General features: G+C 41.9%; 1 protein-coding gene across 6 annotated transcripts in view; it reads left to right on the top strand.

Moving 5' to 3' along the window:
• Nucleotides 1-24,630, top strand: part of KIAA1210 (KIAA1210 ortholog) — a 99,312-nt gene that overhangs the window by 45,380 nt on the left and 29,302 nt on the right. For all 6 annotated transcript variants that reach the window (XM_075184282.1, XM_075184278.1, XM_075184279.1 and 3 more), the window contains 4 exons: nucleotides 14,858-15,026; nucleotides 21,525-21,648; nucleotides 23,234-23,392; nucleotides 24,393-24,458. In XM_075184282.1, coding sequence (XP_075040383.1) covers nucleotides 21,538-21,648; nucleotides 23,234-23,392; nucleotides 24,393-24,458 — 336 coding nt within the window. In that variant the 5' untranslated portion in view covers nucleotides 14,858-15,026; nucleotides 21,525-21,537. The remainder of the gene's footprint in view (nucleotides 1-14,857; nucleotides 15,027-21,524; nucleotides 21,649-23,233; nucleotides 23,393-24,392; nucleotides 24,459-24,630) is intronic.

The following is a 24,630-nucleotide window of genomic DNA, read 5'->3' as shown; positions in this document are numbered from 1 at the left end:
GTAATGCCATTTTTATATGTATTTATATATACCTCCCCTCTGGGAGATCTAAAGGGCGAGTGCAGGGGGGATGTGATAATGTAAGTCGCGTCCTTATGGATCTGCCCACTTCGCAAGAAGATTGGGTGGTACCTGTGTAAGTGGTCTTCTCTTCTGGGAGTCCCCAAAATATGGGAGTCTCCTGGACAATCAGGGAGAGTAGGCAAGAATGAATTTTATTTTTTTTTGCACTAATTTTCAATGTACAATAAAATGCATTATATCTGAATTTGCAATGTACTTTGTCAATGTAAATGCACAATTTTTTTTTATTATTATGAGTAATAGCTTTTCATGGTGCACCACCCTTTTTAGTAAATTTCTGTGGATAGCGTTTATAAACCTCTTCATGAACAGCTGTAGCTAAATGAGGATGGGTACCCATTTTATGTCCCAGTAAACATTTTGGGGAAATTTTATTAAAATGAATCTAATCTTGACCTTTATAAGGGCTGTAAAGGTTCATTGTTTTTTAAAAATGCACATTGTCAACTTTTTTCTGAAGTCGTTTGTCTTCTTAAAATAGTCAGAATTGATGTGGCTGTGAGCAAGTTCCAAATTACATACAACTACACATGGGGCCAAGGAATGGCGTTGTGATTGTATTGTACGTGATATTGTCAACTTCTGGTTTTCTCTTAAGATTTATTATATATAAAGCGTCCATTTAAAAACATAGATTCGTTTAATAAGTTTAGGGCGAGCACTGTCTCAAGTCAGTTCATTTAGGTCTCTTGATGGAAAAGGAGGAGTGTACACAGGTGCTTAGAGTGACGGATGAATGTAGAGCGTGGCCTATTTTCTTCTTTCTTTTCTTCCTCTGAAATATGCCCATGTGTGCGGTATGTTAAATATGGGCTAATAGATTTCAGGTCATTTTGGAAATCTGGATGAGTTTTAGAGCTTTGCAGCTACTTAACTCATTTATGATATTTCCTGGTTCATCCAAAAATTTGCCAAACACTGGACGCCCACTGACAAATTGGGACATTCATGGTGGCTGCAATGTAAAGGAGCTAATAGGCAAGCATCAAAAAAATAGCATGTCTTATGCACTATAGATGGGGTTTAAAGCCACTTGGACACTCATTTTTACTGAATTGAAGAAGAGGAAAGATGTGTGGATTCTCTGTGATTATTACTATTTGTAGACCAAGCTACTGTACACTCGTGTGCTCAGTGCATTTGCTATATGGTTGTGTAAACAGTACTATAGTATCTTTTTCTTTTTTTGCACACATTTTACATTGCACACCACTGACATGTCCAAAACACAATTGTATTCTGTATGCATCATACAACCAGTATATTTGTTAAAAATCTTACAAGCAGAAAACTGACTTGTGCATTAATAAGAAACGCTTAAACAAGCTCCTCTAATTATGAATTTCCCTCTAGTATTTCTATTTGATTATTTTCTGCTGGAATATTGGAAGTCGAAGCATTACTAGTAGCCAGAATTTTCTAAGTTTCCTGAATTATTAAATTTTCACTCACCACACGTTCAGACAATTTGTATTGTCTGAATGTGTGTTCAGTGCTGCCAGAGGAGTTGTAATCAAAAAGTGTTATCGCCCAAACAATAAATACAATTAAACTGTGCGCCAGCACAAAGTTTGTTGAGAGGGATAATGCAGATGTTTCAACTGATGAGGCAGATGTGTTGAGTGAGGGCTAGGCACTGAAGTGTCTGATTTCTGCAGATCTGTTCCAAAACAATATTTTATTATTGCAAAGCAAGATAAAATTTAAGATTACAATTACATAGTTTTAGGGATGTCTAAGATCACAACACTATATCCACTATGTAAAAAAATACCTGGATTTTGAACCAGCTCACTTGGCAACTTTCGAAAGTTGGCTTCTGGGAGTCTGCCGGGGAATGTGGGCGTGGTGGGGGGTGGGGTTTCAAAAATTTGTGTCATTTTGGACCCAGCCCCGTGACGTAATGGCGCAAACACAGGGCCAAATGACGCGATTCCCGGTGTGTTTTGGACCTAATTCTGCCCACTTCACTAGGAAGTGGGCAAATGCGGGAGTCTCCGGGACAATCCGGGAGAGTTGGCAAATATGTTCATATGTTTTGTAATGGGAGGATTTTTGCTTCTGTGATGATTCTAGGGAAACTTTGCGCACTGTACGAAGACTAAGCTTTAATCACTGATATCCCTTTACTCTTATGATTTAATTTAACTCCTAATTTAGGCTAAAGCGAGCATTATTTACGGAGAAAGTTTTGTTTCATGAAAGGGGGGGATTTACACTATATAAATGATGATGAAGGGGGGGTGATCTGGGATAACATTTCTATGGTTGAACAATCTCTATCACCATCATTCTTGTATATTTATATGGTGCTACAGATAATGTATCTCCATGCAAGTGTCCATCTCTCCTTCATTTCCTATTCCTAAAATGGGATGTAGAGGAGACAGGAATAAATACAGCTGTGTGCACATGGCTTAACACTGAAAGATAACAGAAATTACTATAGTCCACGATAAAGGACAATTACTTTTTTGAATTCAAGATCTCTGTTCAAATAAGGCTTTCTTCTGTCCTAATTTATGCTACTGTACACCTATATTTTACAGTGTTTATTCCACTAGATTACAGAGCTGTTAAACCCCAAGATGTATTTTCATATAGAATTCCATCCAAAATATAGAGATTATTATTATTATTATCATTTATTTGTTAGGCGCCACAAGATTTCCGCAGTGCCGCACATAGTACAAACAGTAGACTATACAGGGTATAACAGTACAGAACAATAAACAAAAAGTACCAATACTTCAGAAACTCCAGGCAGGCTGATGCAATAAACACGGAGCAGAAGAACGGGTAAGGAAACAGGAGGGAACAGGGCCCTGCTCATGCGAGCTTACATCCTAAGGGAGGGTAAACAGACCAGGCACAAGAGGAGCCAGTTGAGGCAATGGGAGAGAGGGGAGAATAAGTGGAGGAGATGGGGGTTAAGTGGATGGTTGGTAGGCTTTGAGAAAGCGGTGAGTTTTGAGTGCACGTTTGAAGGAGCACAGAGTAGGAGAGAGACAGATGGAGCGAGGGAGGTCATTCCAGTGAAGGGGGGGCTGCACGGAAAAAGTCCTGGATTCTGGAATGGCAAGAGGTGATCAGAGTGGAGGAGAGGCGGCGGTCATTGGCCGAGCGCAGGGAGCGGGCGGGAGTGTGAATGGAGAGGAGGTTAGAGATATAAGGGGCAGTAGAGTGGGAGAGAGCCTTATAAGTGGTGGTCAGGAGTTTGAAAAGAATTCTGTAGGGGAAGGGGAGCCAGTGTAGAGGCTGAGAGGGGAGGCAGAGGAGAAGAGGCGTGAGAGGAAGATGAGTCTTGCGGCCGCATTGAGTATAGAGCGGAGAGGGGAGAGACGGGAGTGGGGAGGCCAGTGAGGAGGAGGTTACAATAATCGAGGCGGGAGATGATGAGTGCGTGGATGATGGTTTTGGTCGCCTCCTGAGAGAGAAAGGGACGGATGCAGGCGATGTTGCATAGTTGAAAGCGACAGGCTTGGGCAAGGGAATGAATGTGGGGGGCAAAAGAGAGAGAAGAGTCGAAGGGTGACACCCAGGCAGCGGAGTTGGGTGACAGAGCAGATGGTGGTGGTGTTGACGACAATGGAGAGGTCATGGTGGGATGCGAGGCTGGGCGGAGGAAAGACAATGAGTTCAGTTTTGGAAATATTGATTTTGAGAAAGTGCTCCGACATCCAGGAGGAGATGACGGAGAAGCAGTCAGATACCTGAGCGAGGAGGGTGGAGGAAAGATCAGGTGAAGAGATGTAGAGTTGAATGTCGTCAGCATAAAAGGTGAAACTGAAGACCAAAGGAGGAGATGAGAGCACCAAGGGAGGAAGTATAGAGCGAAAAGAGTAGAGGGCCGAGAACGGAGCCCTGTGGGACTCCTACAGCGAGAGGGTAGGGGGAGGAGGAAGAACCAGACGTGGATACAGAGAAGGAGTGGTTAGCGAGGTATGAGGTGAACCAGGCATGGACAGAACAAGAGAGGCCGAGAGAGAGAAGAGTTTGCAGCAGGAGGGGGTGGTCCACGGAGTCAAAGGCTGCGGAGAGGTCAAGGAGGATGAGTAGGAAGAAGTGACCCATGGATTTGGCTGATAGGCGATCATTAGTAACCTTGGCCAGGGCAGTTTTGGTAGAATGGAGGGGGCGGTAGCCGGATTGGAGAGGGTCAAGGAGGGAATTGTCCGAGAGGTGCCTGGTTAGGCAGCTGCAGACAATCCGCTCAAGTAATTTGGAGGCATAGGGGAGAAGAGAGAGGGCGATAATTAGCAAGAGATGTGGGGTCGAGATTGGGTTTCTTGAGGATAGGAGAGATGAGAGCGTGTTTAAATGAGGAGGGTACTACACCAGAGGAGAGTGATAGGTTGAAATGGTGTGGGAGAGAGAGAGCGAAGGAGGTGAGAGGGGATGGGATCGAGAGGGCAGGTAGAGGGTGGAGAGGAAAGAATGAGAGAGTGAACTTCTTCACCTGTTGTAGGGCAGAAGGAGCACTAAAGTAGGTTGTTGGTGGGAGGTGAAGTGAAGAGGGAGGCGGAAGAAGGGGAAGAGGAGATGTTCAGTCTGATGGCCTCAATATTGTAAGAGAAAAAGGTGGCAAAGTCAGAAGCGGAGAGGGAAGACTGGACAGAAGGGGGTGGGGGGAGAGGAGGGAGCTGAAGGTGGCAAAGAAGCGGCGGGGATTGGAGGACTGAGAAGAAATGAGGGAATATATATATATATATATGTGTGTGTGTGTGTATGTATGTATATATGTATATATATATATATATATATATATATATATATATATATATATATATATATATATATATATATATATATATATGAGAGATCTTGTATCACAATGCTGTCATGTATTGTTCTTTTGTCTAAGTTTTTTTTACATCAAGTTTTGTTGCTGCCAATCTCCATAATTCTCCACTGATGGTGTAGTGTGAGTGTGTTATCCCCCACCTCCTGGTATCCATAAAGTTCTAATTAATATTTCAATCATCATTTTATTTGGTTCCACTCTGATTACATGCAGTTGATGAGTGGTGGTATGAGGTTGGAGGAAGGGGTGAGTCTAGTGTGTTTGTTTTGGTCTTTGTAGTGTTGTCTTTCCCTAACCAATAAAGGTTAATAGAGTAGAGAGGTGGAATCTCCATCCCTGTATCTGATTTTAATAATCCAGCTCCTCAAAATGAAATCTCAAAATTTTTCAAGGAACACCAGAGACAAACACAGGACTTCCAGTCATGCCCCCACCAACAACACTAGGGAAGTGGACGGGATGCAGGAGAAAATTTGGGAGTCTCCTGGACATTTCAGGAGAGTAGGTGACTATGATGTAGCAATATATGATGAAGGAAAAAAAAGGGGCATATAGTAAGCTGTACATTAAAATAAACCCTCATTAATTTTAATCTCCCTTTTGAATAAATCAATCTTGACCATTTTACCAAATTTATATAATACATTGAAAATTGAGGCAACTCCACGAAACGAGTAATAATTCCCCCTAACATTCAATTGAAATATTCTCACAGGGGTGCCCGGCCAGGGCTGGTGGTAAGCAAGGCGGAGGACTACTTGGTAATTATTTTGGCTTAGGTATGCCATGAAAAAATTATGGAGACCCTAAGGGTGCCTTGAACTGAGAGAGTTTGAGATCCACTGCACTAGGGGCAAAAAAATAAATGCGAACAATAACAGTGGCCACTTTGTTAATCCAAAGTTCTTTAAAACATAGACAGATCACCACCAAGATGAATATTAGACTGCAGTAAAATTATTCTAGTTTATTTTAATCTAGGCACTAAATGGAAGTTGTTTTCTAATTCTAAACCTTGATTTGAGTGTGTGTGTGTGTGTGTGTGTTCCTAGGCAACAGGAAACACTCCCCCAAAACTGCACCACCTCACTCTGCCCAAGTACCCCCATCATCATCATTCTTTATATATATAATTCCACTAGTTCCGCAGCACTGTACACAGAACAGACTTGTATCACTCACATCAGTCCCTGCCCCATTGGAGCTTACAGTCTAAATTCCCTAACACACACACAATGAGAGAGACTAAGGTAAATTTAATAGCAGCCAATTAACCTACTAGTGTGTTTTCGGAATGTAGGAGGAAACCGGAGCACCTGGAGGAAACTCACGCAAACACAAGGAGAACATACAAACTCCACACAGATAAGGTCATGGTCAGGAATTGAACTCGTGACCCCAGTGCTGTAAGGGAGAAGTGCTACCACTAAGCCACCGTACTGTCCCATAGGCTGATGCAAAGTTTTGCTTATCCATAAACGTTGCATCTTATTCTGCAAACTTTTGTGCTTTGGCATAAATCAGGGCGCACAACACTGCCAAAGAATAATTTTTGGGGGAGAAAAGTTCAGTCTTGGGAAAAATTTTAATATGCTATTCATAGTCCTTTTACACATCCACTTTTTACACCAGCTGCAGGTGCAGTTATAGCAACTACTTGTAATATGCAATATGAATTCTCCCTTATTACCATTACCTTTACCCCTCCTTCAGTGAACTTGGGTGTAGAAACAACCATAGCATTAATCACCTACAAAACATAATTCTAGTAGTTATAAGTGTACCTTCAGTGCCTGTCCCAATAATTAGATTTAAGCACCAGGAGTAGCAAAAGGTGTGTTAGCGATGCACAGGGGAAAAGATAATTGCAGTGCTCTGGAGATTCTGCCCCCACTGGGACAACTGCTGCAATAATTACGGATTTTCTATGGCTGCTGACAGTTGCAGTGTTTAGGTTTAAGTGACTATGATATCAAAATCTTCCATTGCTCTACTGTTACAGGTGAATGTATGTACAATACTTGATTTTATATTTTCTGGACTTGTCAGTTTTGTCACACATTTAACGTTGGGTACTATGACATGCTCCCAAGATTTTTTTGGAGAGGATCATCACATTCGCTAAGATTGACAGAAGAGCCCTGGAGATAAAGGTATTATAGGCAGAGAAGACAAACAATGGTACTCAATGTGAGCTCTGCAAGCATTCTTGCCACTAGGTAATGCCCTTTTTAAGAAGAATATTTCTATACATAAATCCCATTTCTATTGGCAAATACAATGAGAAAATAAACATGAGGCTATAGGAAAAATAAATATAAAGTTAGTTTTACTGTATTATTTGGACTGGAAGGATTGCATTTCACTAGATACTGCCCAATGACTTTATGAATTTAAGGATTTGGTTCTTTTACATTTTCAAGTAACAAGAGTTTATGTGCGAATTATTACTTAAAGCCAGTGGGAAACAGGCGGCCTGCATCCCGCTAAGCCTTCAACTGTGGCCCCCCCAGCTGTCTTCTGACCAACTTATTCTCTGCTTAATAAGCAGAGAATGCGGCAGAACAGGGGGCAGCTGACTTCTGCGTCACATGACCACCTCTGCTCAGTGCAGGGAAGTCATGTGACATACCTTGAAGAGGAGTGCACTGTGCTCTCCCTCCTTCCTCTGTGCAGCCCTCCAGCTATTCCAAGTTGTCCATCACTGCTGTAGATAATCACGTGTGGCTAATAGACTTAAAAGCAATCAATCTCTAAAGCATGATTTCCGTGTGAAGACCACTAGTACAGATAGTATGATTATCTAGGGAAACTTTGCTACGATTACTGATTTGGCACAGGTGCCTTTGGCCAGTCCATGCATAGAATAGGGGATGTCATGTATGCAGCGCTACCAGTAAAATACAAATTAATACAATGTTTTCCATTTATGTTTCTTTGAACAAGGTGTGCTTGAGAATTGTATTTCTCTAGTGGAATATGAACATGGAGTCTGTATTGCTGTATAAATATAAGTCTGAGCTCTCTGAGACTTGGACCTTGTGGTGTTACATTGTTAATGTTCTTCTGGTCTCATGTAAACAGTTGTTGAGTCTGCTTCCTTTTTTAGTGCTGATTTATCCAACACAGAAGACAGATGACAGAACTGATCTTTTACACTTCACAAACACACACACTCCCCCTACCCTCAGGAAGGTCCAACAGAACATGTGTACACGGCTCATAACATCTGTGAGCTCTGCTCTTTATTTCTCGCTGTTTATATCAAGCCTTGTCTTTGAAAGAATGTAGTTTATATACTCCTTTCAAATGCTACATCTGGCTTGTAAATGACCATGTGCTTTTCCTAAGCATACCTCCATATTTATTCTCTTATGTTATATTGCCAGAAACAAAATAGGCATGCATAAGGCTGATGAACAGAATGTAGTGGAAGTATATTCCTATCATTACTGTTATTGCTGTTTATATAGCAACAATCGTATTGCGCACCGCTGTACGGAGAATATGTAATCATTCCTATCAGTATATGGGATGATGTGAAGCATTTAACATTCCTATACTCTACTTCTGGAAGCAATGTAGGTAAATTCAAATTCTAAGCTTCCAGCAACTATACATATACATACAGGTTACATACATAATTGATAAATTCATAATTTTAAGAGGTCATGAGGGGGCATGGTGACGGCCCTGCCCCTGTTATGAAATGCCTGAAATTCTCACCATTGCATAGTGGGGGCGGGGCTTGAATACGCAAAATTATGCCCCATGCTCCACCATTACTTTGGAGGATGCCTACTCATCCAGAAGAGTAGGCAAGTATGGTTACATATAGCTTGTGGGCAGGGCTTGATCAACCACTAGGCTGACCAGGCTGCAGCCTGGGGCGCTGGGTCCCGGGGGGGCGCGGCGCTGCGGGTATTTATTCATTTTTTTTTTTCTTCATTTTTTTTTCCGGGGTGGGGGAGGGGGGGGGGGGGGGGGGGGGGTCGCCGCGGGGGGAGGGGGGGTCGCCGCGGGGGGGTGGAGGGCTCGACGATCAAAAGCATTGGTGGTCAGTGGTTAGCAACACACAGCCAATCGCCAGGCTGCCTGTTACTGTGCAGCAGACAGGAAGCAGGACGTCTTCACTTCCTATCTGCTGATCTGAGGAGAGGAGCGACGCTGGCACAACTACAGGTAAGTGAAGCGGGGAACTGCCCTGCATATCTATAGGGAGGGGCGGAACTGCCCTGCATATCTATAGGGAGGGGGGGGGGAACTGCCCTGCATATCTATAGGGAGGGGGGGGAACTGCCCTGCATATCTATAGGGAGGAGGGGGAATTGCCCTGCATATCTATAGGGAGGGGGGGGGAACTGCCCTGCATATCTATAGGGAGGGGGGGGAACTGCCCTGCATATCTATAGGGAGGGGGGGGAACTGCCCTGCATATCTATAGGGAGGGGGGGGAACTGCCCTGCATATCTATAGGGAGGGGGGGGAACTGCCCTGCATATCTATAGGGAGGGGGGGAACTGCCCTGCATATCTATAGGGAGGGGGGGGAACTGCCCTGCATATCTATAGGGAGGGGGGGGGGAACTGCCCTGCATATCTATAGGGAGGGGGGGGGACTGCCCTGCATATCTATAGGGAGGGGGGGGGAACTGCCCTGCATATCTATAGGGAGGGGGGGGGGAACTGCCCTGCATATCTATAGGGAGGGGGGGGGGGAACTGCCCTGCATATCTATAGGGAGGGGGGGAACTGCCCTGCATATCTATAGGGAGGGGGGAACTACACTGCATATCTATAGGGAGGGAGAGGGGGGGCTGCCATGAAAATCTATAGGGAGGGAGAGAGGTTGATATGTATGAAGGAGGGCAGAGGAGGGGGGCTGATATATGTGACTGGGGGAGTTTTGATGTGACGGGGGGGGGGATAGCTACAGAGTGGAGGTAAGGAAAATAGCTGCAAGGGGGATGGATGCAGGGTGGGAGGTAAAGAAAATGGCTGCAGCAGGGGTTAAGGAAAATGGCTGTGGGGGGGGGGGGGGGTTGTGGTTAAGGAAAATGGCTGCAGGGGGTATTTAAAATATAGAGCAGCTTTGGGGGGCAGAATCTCATGATTGTGTGGTGGTCACATGGGTGGTCTCAGCAATCACTAGAATACTAAATATTAGTGAGATGGGGCTGGTAGAGGTTTGTATTTGATTGACAACAAATATTCAGATATTGCTTATATATGCCTGTCCAATGGGGTACTTTTAGCTGGCCATAATGGAGTGTTTTGTTTTAACTAAAGGGCCTTATCATTCAGGGTTTGCATTATAATACATTTTTGCATTTTCAAAACAGGACGCCAACTTTCCAGAAGCCAGCGAGAGGATAACAAAGTTGCAAGACAGAAGAGCAAGAACAGGTAAGAGACAATGGCACAATCTGTCTAAATTTGAATGCTGGAGAATATACCTGAACATTCCTATACAGGAGTGTTCCTATACACCTAAATATATTCGGAGGAGGGGGGGGGGGGAGAGGGGGCGCTGCGGCCGTATTAGCCTAGGGCAGCCAGAACCCTTAATCAGGCCCTGCTTGTGGGTGTTTCTTCTAGCAGGCTCACTCACTATCTCTATAAAATAAAGAAGGAATAAAGTTGCATGATTATTTTTTATTGTGTATTTATTTTTTATACAAATACATATAGTTTAATATGGAGATGGTCCCCGTGTTGCAGCGATAACAGCTTCCAGTCTTCTTGGAAGGGTTTCCATAAGATGTTGGAGTGTTTCTGTGGGAATTTGTGCCCATTCATACTGTAGAGCATTTATGGGGTCAGGCACTGATGTGCGAGAAGGCCTGGCTCACAATCGCCGTTTCAGTTCCCCCCCAAAGGTGTTCGATGGGGTTGAGGTCAGGGCTCTGTGCGGGCCAGTCAAGTTCTTCTACACCGAACTGATCAAACCATGTCTTTGTAGTCCTTGCTTTGTGCACTGGAGCACCGTTATGTTGGAATACAAAAGAGCCTTGTCCAAAATGACTTGGTATGCTGAAGCATTAGGATTACCCTTCACTGGAGAAAAGGGGCCTAGGCCAAACCCTGAAAAACAGCCCCATAAAATTATCCCTCCAACATCAAAATTCACAGTTGGCATAATGCAGTCAGGCAGGTAACGTTCTACCAGCATCCGCCAAACCCAGACTTGGCCATCTGACTGCCAAACAAAGAAGCGTGATTAGTCACTCCACAGAAGATGTTGCTACTGCTCCACAGTCCAGTGTCGGTGTGCTTTACATCACTCCATCCGAGGCTTGGCATTAGTCTTGGTGATGTAAGTCTTTCAGGCAGCTGCTCGGCCATGGAAACAGATTCCATTAAGCTCCCACCGCACAGTTTCTGTGCTTACATTAATGCTAGTGGAAGTTCGAAACTCTTCAGCTATGGAATCATTGGCGACTTTTGCGCACCATGCGCCTTAGCAGTCGTTGATCCCGCTCTGTGATTTTATGTGGTCTTCCGCTTCGTGGCTGAGTTGCTGTTGTTCCTAAACACTTCCACTTTCTTAAAATATCACTTACAGTTGACCATGGAGTATCCAGGATGAAATTTTACGATCCATCTTATTGCAAAGGTGGCATCCTATCACAGTACCACTCTTGAAGCCACTGAGCTCTTCAGAACGACCCATTTTGTATCTTAAATGTTTGCAAATGGAAACTGCATGGCTAGGTGCTTGATTTTATACACCTCTGATAATGGGTCTGATTAAAACACCTCAATTCCATAATTAACAGGTGTGGCCACATACTTTTGTCCATATAGTGTATATAAAATGGCATTGGTGGGTTTAACTCCATTATCAGCAGCGGTAACCCTCTTAGTATATTAGACTGATTGAAAACAAGCCCTTTTCACCCATTGCTAAATTCTTTTAGGAATATTAGTATTTAATAAAAAGACTCCTGCAATAGAATGATTAACTCTCCCATCCTTTCCTAACAAAGAATAACATCTTGTAAAGTGATCTCTGTATTCTTATTTGCTTTGTAGCTGTTCCAGTTTTCTGGAAAGCAAACATTCCAATGTGGCCAAAAATGGTCTTTGTCTCACATTCTGTTCAACATATTTAAAAGGTTTTTCTTACTCTGTGAGACGGAACTATGTTATACTGTTACACCCAGCCATAGTCTACATTTACAAGACTTCAAAGCAATGTTTCACTGATTAATTCCACTTTTCATGTGCCAAATATTGCCTCTAACAGTTCATAAAGCCAACGGGCACAATTTTGCACAATCCACATGACATCTAGACTAGCTTAAGTACAGGTAAATAACAATTGGCTTAAGGGACAAATACAAGTAAATTGCCCTGGCTTTGCATGCTGCAATGGAAAAAAATTGTGTTTTCAAAAGCCTGTGGGCCTTGTTTGTCTATTTGCAGTTTTAGACGGCCAATGAATGGGTTAACCCTTAGTCAGCTCAGTAGAGACAAGAAAAAGTTGACACCCCCAGAACATGAAACTAGATAACTTGGGAGAGAATATTGGGGCTGCCATGGAGTTCTTCAAGGAAATCAAATTATCGGTGAGTATAAGTTGCATATTTCCTCCTCTGATTCCATGGCAGCAGACCAAATTAATGGGATGTACCAAAGTAATAACACAGGGTGGGTCCAAGTTATCAAGCAATCACTGATAAATTCATGCATATAAAATTTTATTGATCAACTGTATTAAGAATTTTCAGCCTGGAGTTACGGTGAATAGAGATACCGTATTTCCCCATGTATAAGACGCACCTTTTCCCCCAAATTTTTGGGTCTAATAACTGGGTGCGTCTTATACAGGGGTAGTAGCACTTACCCTGTCAGATGACTCCTCTGTCCGGTAGAGTCTTCTCTCCGTCTGATCCTGATGCTGGAAACCCGATTAAGGTCCTCTCTGCGATGTCCGGATGTCCTTTCAGGACCTTGACAAGGTCCTGAAAGGCATTCTTTCAGGACCTTGAGGTCCTGAAAGGATTGTCAAGGTCCTGAAAGGATATCCGGACATCGCAGAGAGGACCTTAATCGGGTTTCCAGCATCAGGATCACACAGAGAGAAGACAGAAGACTTTACCAGACAGAGGAAGCATCTGACTAGGGTAAGTCAGAATTCACTATAGCGTAGTCTCTCCACTGTATAAGCTGCACAAATACTCTGTGAAAAAATTGAGGATAATGTTTATCCTCAATTTTTTCACATGATTTATATAGGTGCGTCTTATACAGTGGAGCGTCCTATACATGGGGAAATACGGTAATGTCTGGAGAATTTATACAGCAATAACCAGCCTGATGCTTTGCATAGCTCATTTTCTGAATCCTGAACTCTCGGTTCACATGAAATTGCCACTGCCCTTGTGGAATGCATCCTCAGTGTTTTTGGCACCTCATATTTGATCCTCTTATAAACCTGTGAATTGATTTCTTGAATCCACCTTTCAAGAGTATCTTTGGATGGAGCTTGCCCTTGACATTGACCTTCAGGAAGTACAAAGAGATGATCCATATTTCTGAATTCTTTTGCTTTTCAAGGATACACAGATATTGCTGTGACCAGGTCTAGCGTGTGTAATATTTTCTCACTTTCACAAGATGGCTTCAGAAAAAAGGACAGAAGTACATTCTGGATTGATATGAAATGTGAAAAATACCTTGGGCAAGAAGTCAGGATTTGTTCTTGGCACTACTTTATCAGTGTACATGTTCAAAAATGGTTCCTTGCACCATGTAGCTTGAAGTTCTCCCACTCTTCTAGCAGATGTGATTAACCCTAAGAATAGTACCTTGAGAGTAAGCCATTTAAGTAAAACTTCAGGTAAGGGTTCAAGCGGTTCTGATTTTAGAGCCTCCAAAACCAGGTTAATGCCCCAAGGTATCACGAAAAAATTTGACGCAACGACAAATTTATTTTAGCTGCTTAAAAAAATGTCCCTGCCAGATTGTCATCAGATAATCTTGTGTCCTGGAGCATGCTAAGTGCTGCAACCTATACCTTCAGTATACTAAAGGCAAGTCCTTTCTGTGAACCTTCTTTTAAGGTAATCCAGCACCTGAAGTATGTTAGCTGCAACTGGATTGGTCATTGTAGACTTGCACCAAAGTATGAATGTTTTCCAAACTCTTGTACTACTTCTATGTGCAGATGATCGCTCTCAACAATTGGAGCTGTAATCTGTTAACACAGTCCATTCTGGTTCTGAAAGGGGTACTTTCCCTTTGCTTTAATGCTGGTTTCTACCTCCAGTTGAGAGACTCCCCTGAGCACTGTGTAAGTCTTAGATTCTGGACTGTGGATCCCATTGATCATATACCTCTAGTTGAAGATTCCTCAACGTGCCCATGGATTGATCCCTATGGTTGAGGGAAACCTATCCCAATATCTAGAGACAATCCCTTATTGAATATTGTTGCTGATCATGAACTTTATAAGTTAGGTGTTTGAATTCTTGCAAGTTTTTCCTCTGACACCGATGACACAATTCACGTGTTTGCACACAGTGGGGCGAGGCCAAGATGATGCGCTTTGCAAGGCCCCATCTTGCCCACTGTACAAAAGTATTGGGCAGAGTGCGGAAGGTTGGCCAGCTTTCCAGGGAATCCAGGAGAACTTCCAAAATTGTGGAGTCTTCTGCACAGCTCGGGAAAGTGGTCAAGTATGAAATAAAGTGGAAATGTCGAATTTATGGAAGAAATTACTTCAATAAACCGAGATTTAGAGCTATTTGTTCTGTCACAGGACACATTGTTCTAATCTACACTGTTTGAGATATTGGTAATTTCAGTCTGCAAGATCATCAGTGGGAGTCAAAGGGAAAGAGAACACTCTCTTCAATATAGAAATCATGATGAGAATGTACAGAATTTGTGTGGTTAAGTTCTAATTACAACAATGTATGCTAACCTTGGGTTCTCTTCTTTTTTTTTTTTCTTCTGTCAACAGGAAAGAAAAAATCTAAATTCCAAGCATTCAAAAAATTATTTGTAAAAAAGAAAAGGAAGGAATCCCCAGCTCCAAGCACAGAGAGCACATTAAAGCCCAGCCATTCCAGCAGTGATGTCAGTGTATCTGGAGCCAACCCTACTGCCTTTCATCCAGCTGATGAACCCGTGTAAGCAAATCCTCTGTATGGCCTGGTACAATACTGTAATTATACCACAGTATTGTACACAAACCAGAAAGGCAATCTTGCAATGCAAACATGAGTCACACTTATATAAAAGGAGAGGTGCAGCTCTATGATTGTATTTTACATAGGGACATTAGAGGGAGTGAAATTACATGTGTCATTCATTATATGGAAATTGTATTTTTGTCATGGTGTGCTTGGAATCTTATACCTCTAAGGGATTCAATTAGGATGAAGTGTCCGTTCACCTCGCACGTTCCTTTTGCGGTACTGACTCTGTGATAAAATATTCTTAATTTGCTCATTTTTTTCTTGCACATCCTAGTAAATATAATGATAGTGGTTTATACTTCTATCCAGGGCTGGACTCGGAGAATAAGCCACCATGACAACTTTATATTGTGTGGGATAACTTTGAAGGTACAATGTACTGTATATAGTAAGGCAACCAGTAAAACTGGTTACCAATGTAAATATAATAGTCAAATATGCAATTATAATCCAATGAAATATATGACACGTGGTATCTATGTGGCAAACACTAGCAGTTACTCTACACAGTTCTCTATCTCATGCTATCTGGTAAGATCAGTCCTTGAATCTGGATGTTTTATTTGATCTGATGCTGACAGGCCCTGAGTAATTTAGCTCTAAAGAGCACTCTGTGATTTCGACTGTAAAAGAAGTGACTCTCTCAGCAATTCAGTCTCTTTGTCATTGACACTTGCATAACTAGTGACACACTAGTACTGGTACACAGTTCCCTGGTACAAGTTAGGTGCCAGTAACATGTCAATTTGTTTCCCCTCTGGAGCTTGGCTTCCACTTGTACTCACTGGTGTTGAGCAGGCTAATACAGGCCTGTGGCTTCAGCTTTCTGTTGCAGCTTGGTACTTCCATTCAAGCGCAAGTTCTTGAACCTGCAGCGATATTTATGTACTCTGATCGTACCACTTTTTGCAAGGGCTGTTGGAGAATATAGTTTCCCAATTAGTTTGTATCAAATGACCACATTAGGACCTTTATATAGTAGCAGTTGGGGATGACAATATAGTATAACCACTGTGTTCAAAATGGATTGTAGGGGGCGAAATTCTGGCTCGACCAGTAAGAAGGGAATTGCAATAGTCAGTTTGTGAGATGGAGGGGATGCATTAAAGTTTTTGTGGTGTTTTGTGTGAGATTGCATATTCCGTAGACTTTATTTCTGCTGCATATTAAAGAATTTGGATACAGACTGGATGAACAAAGTACAGCTCTGAGTCAAGTATGATAACTATGCAGCAAGCTTGGGGTATACTTTATTGTAATATTTAATAGGTGTCTGGTAAGTAGGATCTGTTGGCTGGTGGAAAGATTATTAGCTCAATTTTTAAAAGACTGAGTTTGAAGCGAGGTGACATCCAGAATGAAATGGCAAAAATACATTCAGTAACAGGACAAACACAGATGTTGGTGAAAGATCCAGAGTATAGAATCAATGTGGGTGTCCTCTGCATAGGGGATGGTATGACAACCCCAAAATGCTTATTAGTTTCCAAGGGAAAGGGCATAGGTAGAGAAGTGAGAGAGTCTAGTGTTGAGCCTAGTGGTAACCCAAACTCATAGTAGTAGTGGAGAGGATGTGGATCCAGAACAATGAACACTAAAAGGAGCGGTGTGATACATAGGATGAGAACGAAGATAGGACACTACCCAGAAGATCTAAGAAATGCAGCGTTTGCATGAGAAGTTAGTGGTTTACAGTGTCAAATGCAGCAGAGCGTTCAAGAAGATTTGGAAGGGAGTATTTACCATAAGATTTCACAGTGATCAAATCATTGACCACCTTAAAGCAATATCTGTGTAGTGTTGGGGGAAAAAAAGCCTGACTGAAGAGGGTTCAATAGGTTGTGTTAGGAATGCAAGTTTGTGAGGTGAATGTAGGCAAATTTCTCGAAGCTTGGAGGTTAAAATATGGGATGGTAATTTGTGAGAGAGTTAGAACTTTTATGTAGCATGTACCCAGTCTAGCAATTTTTACCAACGACAGGAATGCCAGCAGCCAATTTATGTGTACACACTATACACTTAGTACACTATTTGCCTTCAGATCTGTGCTCTTCATCTGTCATAACCATCAGCTGAAAATTAGCAGCATAGTGTTAGTGTCAGTCTCCCGAACCCAGGCATTCCACTTCTGTGCACAGAGCATTTCTGTATCTAACTCCGAGTCAGGATCACTGACGCTGCATCTGACCATATACAAAATGAACAGATGTCAACGTTGGGTTGAAAATACAGCATATAGTGCGTGCGGGTGGTCTGAACCCTGAGAACACCATCTATCAACTAGAGCAACACTATACCAATGCAGAAACACTCCTAGATTTTGGAGGAGGTGATGATTATCAACCTGTGCCAGGAACTAGCCAGCAAAACCACAAGGCTTACAAGTGAAGGGTGGTGACTCTACAACACATCGACACCAATAAGCTCTCACAGTACTGGGCAAGTTCCCCAAATACTGACCCAATCTGAAGGACGCGAAACGAGGGTGAAAAGTGTAACTAAGGAGTAGTTGGTTCTCCCTGAACAGGAGCAATGAGAACTTTTACAAAATAAATCATATATATAAGACCCATCTCGGAATGGGGCCTTCCACTCCACATTTGGCATTGTTTCTACAGTGGGTAATGCCCATTCTCCGTTTCCTATAATCTGTCCCAGGGGCAGTACCATGTTTCTACCTAGAACTAGGAAAGGCTTCCTGATTGAGGCTTTGGTAGGTCCAGACCGAAGCCCCAAGGTGCCTCTCAGACCCACAGCAATATAGTACCCAGAGCCTGTAATCTGCCACCTGCCCAGCTCCCCCATGGGATCGGCCTCACAGTGGCCCCAGATCTGTTATTACTGGAGCCAGCATCAAATTTCTGTGTACATAGTCTCGGGATTCCACAAGTGCATCCTTCCCCGGGACACGATTAGCTTCTGCCCCTGGATTTGGCAACACCGGCTGCCCAGTGAGTGGGGAAGCTGCAAGGTTTAATATATACATAGGAATACATTATTTATTTCAATGGAACTTAGCTGAGTAATGTAATTTTTGTTGTATATTATACAGTTAAAGTGTCTGATCTCCTCAGTCAGTAGCACAATATAAACTTTCAAACTGTCAGAAGCACTGATTTCTAGTTGCTCTGCAGGGAGATTTTGAAACGCAGATTGTTGAGTCCTGATCGGTGTGAGGGTGTTTGTCTCAATTACTTTACTAGAGAGGCTACAGTGTTGTGGACTTTTTCCAGTTTTGAGCAAACAAAATGAAGTCATTCCCCCAACCTCTCAGGGATGGAGTGATGGTGAGAGAGAGGGAGGGCAGCAAGCAAACAGTCATGAGTGCATGCTCACTGCAAGATTGGAGCAACATCGTTCCATCATTGAATGAGATTTTTAGTTCAGTTTCAAGATTTTCTTCAACGATACAATGGCTTTTGGAATGATAATCGTTCATCCTTGCAGGGTACACACTACTGTGATTTTGGTCGTTTATTGTCTGATTGCCATGATTGTTGGCTGATAACACAGTAGTGTGTACCCATCCTTAGGGTTACAATTGTTTATTTTTCAGAAAAGGAGTAATCACTGTGTGCTTGAATACTGATTGAAAGATCCTACTTGAGAGGGAGAGATTACAGATGCTTGTTAAGGCTCAGGTGAGCACACGAGTTAATGAATGAGTTGATTTGTGAGACTGTCATCGCATGGTAGAGTTTACCACAGCCCCAACCTCTTCCTACTCTAAGTGCTGTTTCCAGGGTATGATTGAGATATGGGACTGCAAGATCAGGACAAGAGAATGTGGACATTGGCAAGAGAGGAGGTTAAAATTAGTAGAACTGATATTTCTGCGGGTATAAGGAGGCTTGGTTGAATTTAGCTGGGTACACACTACAGGGTTTCGAGCCAATTATTGGGCTAACAACTGTTGAAACAATGTCATTCCAATTCTGCAGTGCCTATGCACTCATGACCGGCAGTGTCCATAGATCTCTATGGAGTATACAGAGTCACGATCTTCTCAGCCAACGATTATGACAAATGAAGAGCACAGATCTGAAAGTAAATCTTGCAAAAAGTGTTTAGTGTGTGCACATGACTCGGCATGCTGATCGGGAACTTTTTTAAAAAAAATTTAATCATTGGTAAAATTCTTAAGGATATCGCATCGGGAGAAATTTTTGTATAGTGTGTTCCCAGCCTTAGAGTGCAAAAAGGTTAAAGTAGTACATTGCAGTTGATCAGGTGATGGTCTGAGATGGGGAAAGTATTGTTAAAAAAAATCTGAAACTGTACAAAGGGAACATTGGGAGAGAGGGAGAAAGAGGAGTTTAGAGAAGAGTTTGAGAAATGAGGGAGCAAAACTGAGAGAGGGTAAAGGAATTGCTGGGGTGTTCCAAGGTGGTGATCGATCACAGCAACATGCAGAGAAGGTGTTAAAAATCTGGAGAGTATGGGCCTGAGTCATTAAGGCAAGCAAAGGAGTAAATGTTCTCTGGGGCAAACCATGTTACAATGCAAGGGGTGCAAATCAGTTTATTATTTTGCACATAAGTTAAATACTGCCTGTTTTTTCTTCTAGCACACAAATACTTGCTAGCTTTATTATTACATTGAAATATAAAGTAGATCTAGGACATGCCCTACCCAAACTATAAATCTGACTCACATTTTAAATTTACCTCCCCCTCCAATACAACATGGTTTTGCCCAGGTGCAAATGTTACTCCTTTTTTATGCTTTACTCTCCTTAATGACTCAGGCCCTATGTGTTTAAAAATGGGTGAAGAAACAGGTGGCCCACCTGTTCCCACTTGAGGTGGGAGAGCTTTGAATATGCAGAGTGCTATTGCTGGTAGGTTGAAGTTGTTTAGCAAGAAATCATGGATGGTAGTTTGTTTGTTATAGACAGTGTGCATTCCATAGGGCACATTTTAAAGGATTTTGAAAGGTGTGATAGGTAGGTGTGATATGCTTGAGATTTCTGGACCTGTGCAATGCGCATAATCCCAATGAAGCCCATGAGCGAAAGGTTAGGGCTGGATTTGGTGATATATCACTGGCTGCTACAAACAGAAATATTTAGAGATAGAGAATTGTAAGATTTAAAAGTTCTCATTTTGTGTTGACAGGTTGAGGATATTAAAGTTAAGAAATAGAGATAAGAAAGGAGGTCAAGAGATTTAATTAGATGGGAGTGGAGTAGTGAGGGGACAATATGGGTGAAGGAATATATATATATATATATATATATATATATATATATATATATATATATATATATATATATATATATATATATATATATATATTATATATATTGTTGTAATTCTAGGTTTAATGCCATGGAGCAGTATTTCACTGTTCCTTAAGCCCCACAAACAGTCCAGGTTTTATTTTGTTAACCCCTGAACAAACATGGATATCCTCAGAACCTGAAATGTTAGGTGGGGCTGGAGGACTGGATGTAAGAAAAACTGCCATGGAGGGGATGTAAGATGGTTTGTAAAACATTGTGGGATTTGGTAGGTGATTGAGAATGGTTGGCAAGAAAAATAAACAAAAGGGAAGTGGTGAGAAATATAATCAAGAACATACATTGTCCAGGATGATGAGTGCAGTTACAGAATGTAGCAGATGAAGATTGTTTCTTGTAGTCTTTATATGATGATCAATGTTTGTTCAACTGTTTAGTTTAATTATCCATCATGATTGATTTAAGAGAGCCAGCAGCTAAGCTGTGTGTTACACACACGGTTGGTTTAGGAGATCAGAAACTGAACAGAAGTAACTACTGTAGTGATAATTGGGTTCAGGAGTTGTAATCATATTTTTAGCCTAGTAAAAAAATACTTATAGTTTTTGGTGTGTTCTTGGGACTGCATCATTTCCAGATCAAGAGTTATACCATAATTGGGAGCACCATGCCTAAAGTATGCTAAATTACTTTACTTTAGGAGGAGGCAATTTGGTGATGTCTGTGTGTATGACATATCATTGACCAGTAAATATTTACTTTTGTTTAATTTTTGGCTGTCAGGACTTTCTACATGGTTTTTGGGATTAGAAATATTCGCAATTTCCTTTTGGACAAAATGAGCCTCCGTTTTCTATTCAGATGGGCCGGGATAGTGGTGCACCATATAGTGTGAACTACTTGATCACACTGGTTGTTCAAAAGAAATGTGAAATCGGTTAACAGAAAATTCTTATGTATTTAAGTATTACCCTTCAAAGATTGTCTGTCTGTAGTTCAGCTACCACTGTCTGGAAATGTGGGTGAAACAAATCTAAAAGACCTCTGAGGATCAAAGGCTAAAAGTGTTTAAAGCTGTGTGTAGTGTTACTGGAAGTGTTTCCATACTTCTACTTATATGTATATAACTTTAAATTAAACTCGGATATGACCAGATAGGGTTAATTTTTACATGCTTATTCTTAAAGGGCCAGAGGAAATATGGGAAACAAGGCAGTATCCCATGACAGTGTGTTTATTTCTGAGATGGAGAACTCCACAAAGGAGGATATTTCACAGGAAAACACTCCTGGGAAAGTGAAAGCATTACAGGTATGGTGTATTCCTTAACTAATTTAGAGAATTGCAGTATAAAGTTATTTTTGCCATGTAGCTAATATCAGGGCTAGGTAAACAATGGGCCACTGGAATTAATGTGATTACTATAATAAAAGTTATCATCTTCTCCCTCAGTTATGTTATTACTAAAATAGATGGAAAACCATCTGTAACATTTAGAAAGTGGATTCCTTCTCCACAGGTGTTTTTCTGACCCCAGGTGAAATGGGATCTCCACAAGCATGTTGGTATGTACATTATGTACCGCTCCACTGGGGAGTTTTATTAATTTAGTGGGCCTGTGTGCCAAAGTAGTGCTTGGACTTATCCCCTAATATGGGACAAGGGGAGAATGCTGTGGGATCATAGGTGGTATATGCCCTCCCCACTCTCCCGTTGTCTCACATGTTTTCCCTCCGATCTCCACTTATCACATGTGCCCCAAGTGAACACACACAGGTTCCGATCTACTGCAGCATTCGGTGGTTGATGGCTTTGGCCTTCACAGCAGCCCCGTGTGGGAAGGCACTCTGTGCAGAATGCCCTTTGACTCCCACTGATGATGTCACTGGTACTCTCATAGACCGACTACATAAAGGAGCAGCAGCATGAGCAAATTCAATGCAACACTCTCTGATCCGTTCTTCACCAGACGGATCAGGATAAAAGCTGCTGGTAGGGGTGAAATGGTAGAAGCAGGACAAACATCCTGACTGTCCCTACAGTCAGGACAAAGTCCTGACCGAAGGGGACACTTTCAAATTAGGGACTGTCCTGACAGAATCCGGACATTTGTCAGTCTGCTGCTGATATTAATAGCATCAACCCTACCCCCACTATACATCAATAGTGCCCACCTGCTACTATGTTACATGAATTGCCCTCCCATTATATTAATAGCCCCCACAGCAACTACATTACATTAATAGTTCACACATTACATTAATAGCCTCCACTTCATTACTACCCCCTCCCACATTACAATAATACTCCACCAACACACTTATTAGGCTGTGCTGCTTTGCTGTGGGAGGCAGACTTCTCATTCTGCTCATTCTTAGCACACATGGGGAGCCAGCACCAGCCCCATGTGTGCTGAGGGATGGAGGGGGCTGTCAGACACTATGGGGAAGGTGAGGGAAAGGGATTTGAGCAACAGGAGAGCAGCCACCTTAACCATAGGTGAGGTGGAGTGGGTTAGCTCCCTGCTCTCACTGATTACTATGCACCTTTCTGTCAGCCTAAGAATTCTGCTCTAGGCTTACAGAAAGGAAGCTGACATAGATATGGCAGGGGACTGCTCCCTGATGGCATACAAATATCACATTTGTTGGACATAATGGCAAATGGCTACAATCCCTCAATTAATAATTCCATTTTAGCATATCCAAAACATAATCAGGTTAATTTATAATATTGAGAAATAATTGAAGATGTTAAATGAATTTCAACTTTACATCAAATGCACTAGTCAATTGTTTACAAAAGATTTTGCGTCAACGAGATGACTGGCTACAACTGCTTGTACAAGGAGGGGTCAATGCTTTGCCGACGTACATTGTGCTGTGTTGTTTTCCAGCTGCAGCTCCAGAAGAACATCCGAATAGGCTCTCGACCACAGTCTATTGTCCCCAACAAGCTGGAGGATTCTGGGGCACTTTCAGAAGATGATGGCTTACCAAGGAGTCCTCCAGAAATCACCTTATTACATGAGATTCTTGCACAGTCATCAGGAAAAGTAAGTGTTTCTAATTTGTTGTGTATACTATTAGCTGAGAGGAATTACTAGAGGAAACGTATGTCCATCAGAAAGATGATTAGCAAACAATACCTTTTTTTAAAGCTGTTGAATTCACCTGTTACTATGTTATGGTATAAAATAGTTTAAAGTAATGGCACAACTGATTATATATTGCATAATGTAACCCTTTTGATCATCTAGTGTCTGTCCACCCCTTTAATATAAAAAAAAATATGAACCTTCATTATAACTTTTAATATTTTTTTAAACTATTTTATTTTTATATTTTTACCTCTTCTATTATATGATCACTCTTCCTCGCTCTCTCATCCAACCTTTCTTTTACTTCTGTTTTTTATTGTTTTGATTTTGAACTCACTGCTTATGACTGAAAATATGGGTTTCCCTGCAATTTAGGGGGTCCTCCGTGTCCAATATATATTATTATATTATTACTTTGTACAAGTCCCAAACCAATTAAATAAATGAGAGTTTCCATGGAATCATTTCACTAATGTCAATGTTCAGTTTTCAGAGACAACATTTGGACGTAATCTTATTTGTCTGGAATTTAAATCAAAATCCAGTAGTTGGTGGCTAAACTAGCACCACTGCTAGGGGTACAGCCACCACAGGGCGTGGAGGTGAGAAGCCCTTGCAATGCTGGGTCACCACTCAAGACCCCTAACCTGTTCTCCTGAGCACAAGTGGAGGCAGAGGTGCATGTGCAGTTCAGAGCAGGGCCTCTTCTGAGCAAAGGGGGATTCACGGCGCATACAAAGGCGCCCAAATGTTGCTAAGGGGCCCAGCAGTGCGCTCTTCTGCCCCTGCATGCAGTAGTATATCTTGCATTTTTCTCCTCTCCAAGGAGTCTAACTGTCTTTTTGTGGCATATATGACATTTCTGTATAGCTAAACCCATTGGCACTTTTTATGTATTGTAAAATATAATATAATTGATAGAGAACCTCTGCTCTAATTATTTTCTCCTTCTCAGTCTCCCAACAGTGCACAGAGACGCAGCTCTTTAAGTTTAGGAGGGACAGATAGTGAAGATGAACCGGTAAATATACTTTGCAATCGTTGGCTTGTGTGTGTGTACACAGAATAAGAAAATCCCATATATGTAAGAATGGACTTGATAAATGTATATTTGACTTCCATTTGTGTCTGAACTTAAAAATGAATCAAAGCCAAATGTTCAAGTTAAAGTTGCATAAATGTAAGAAAAAAAA

The sequence above is a fragment of the Mixophyes fleayi genome, chromosome 9, assembly GCF_038048845.1.
Source record: "Mixophyes fleayi isolate aMixFle1 chromosome 9, aMixFle1.hap1, whole genome shotgun sequence".
Lineage (NCBI taxonomy): Eukaryota > Metazoa > Chordata > Amphibia > Anura > Limnodynastidae > Mixophyes > Mixophyes fleayi.
Note: the sequence above shows the minus strand (reverse complement) of the source record. Positions and strands in the feature narration are given on the sequence as shown.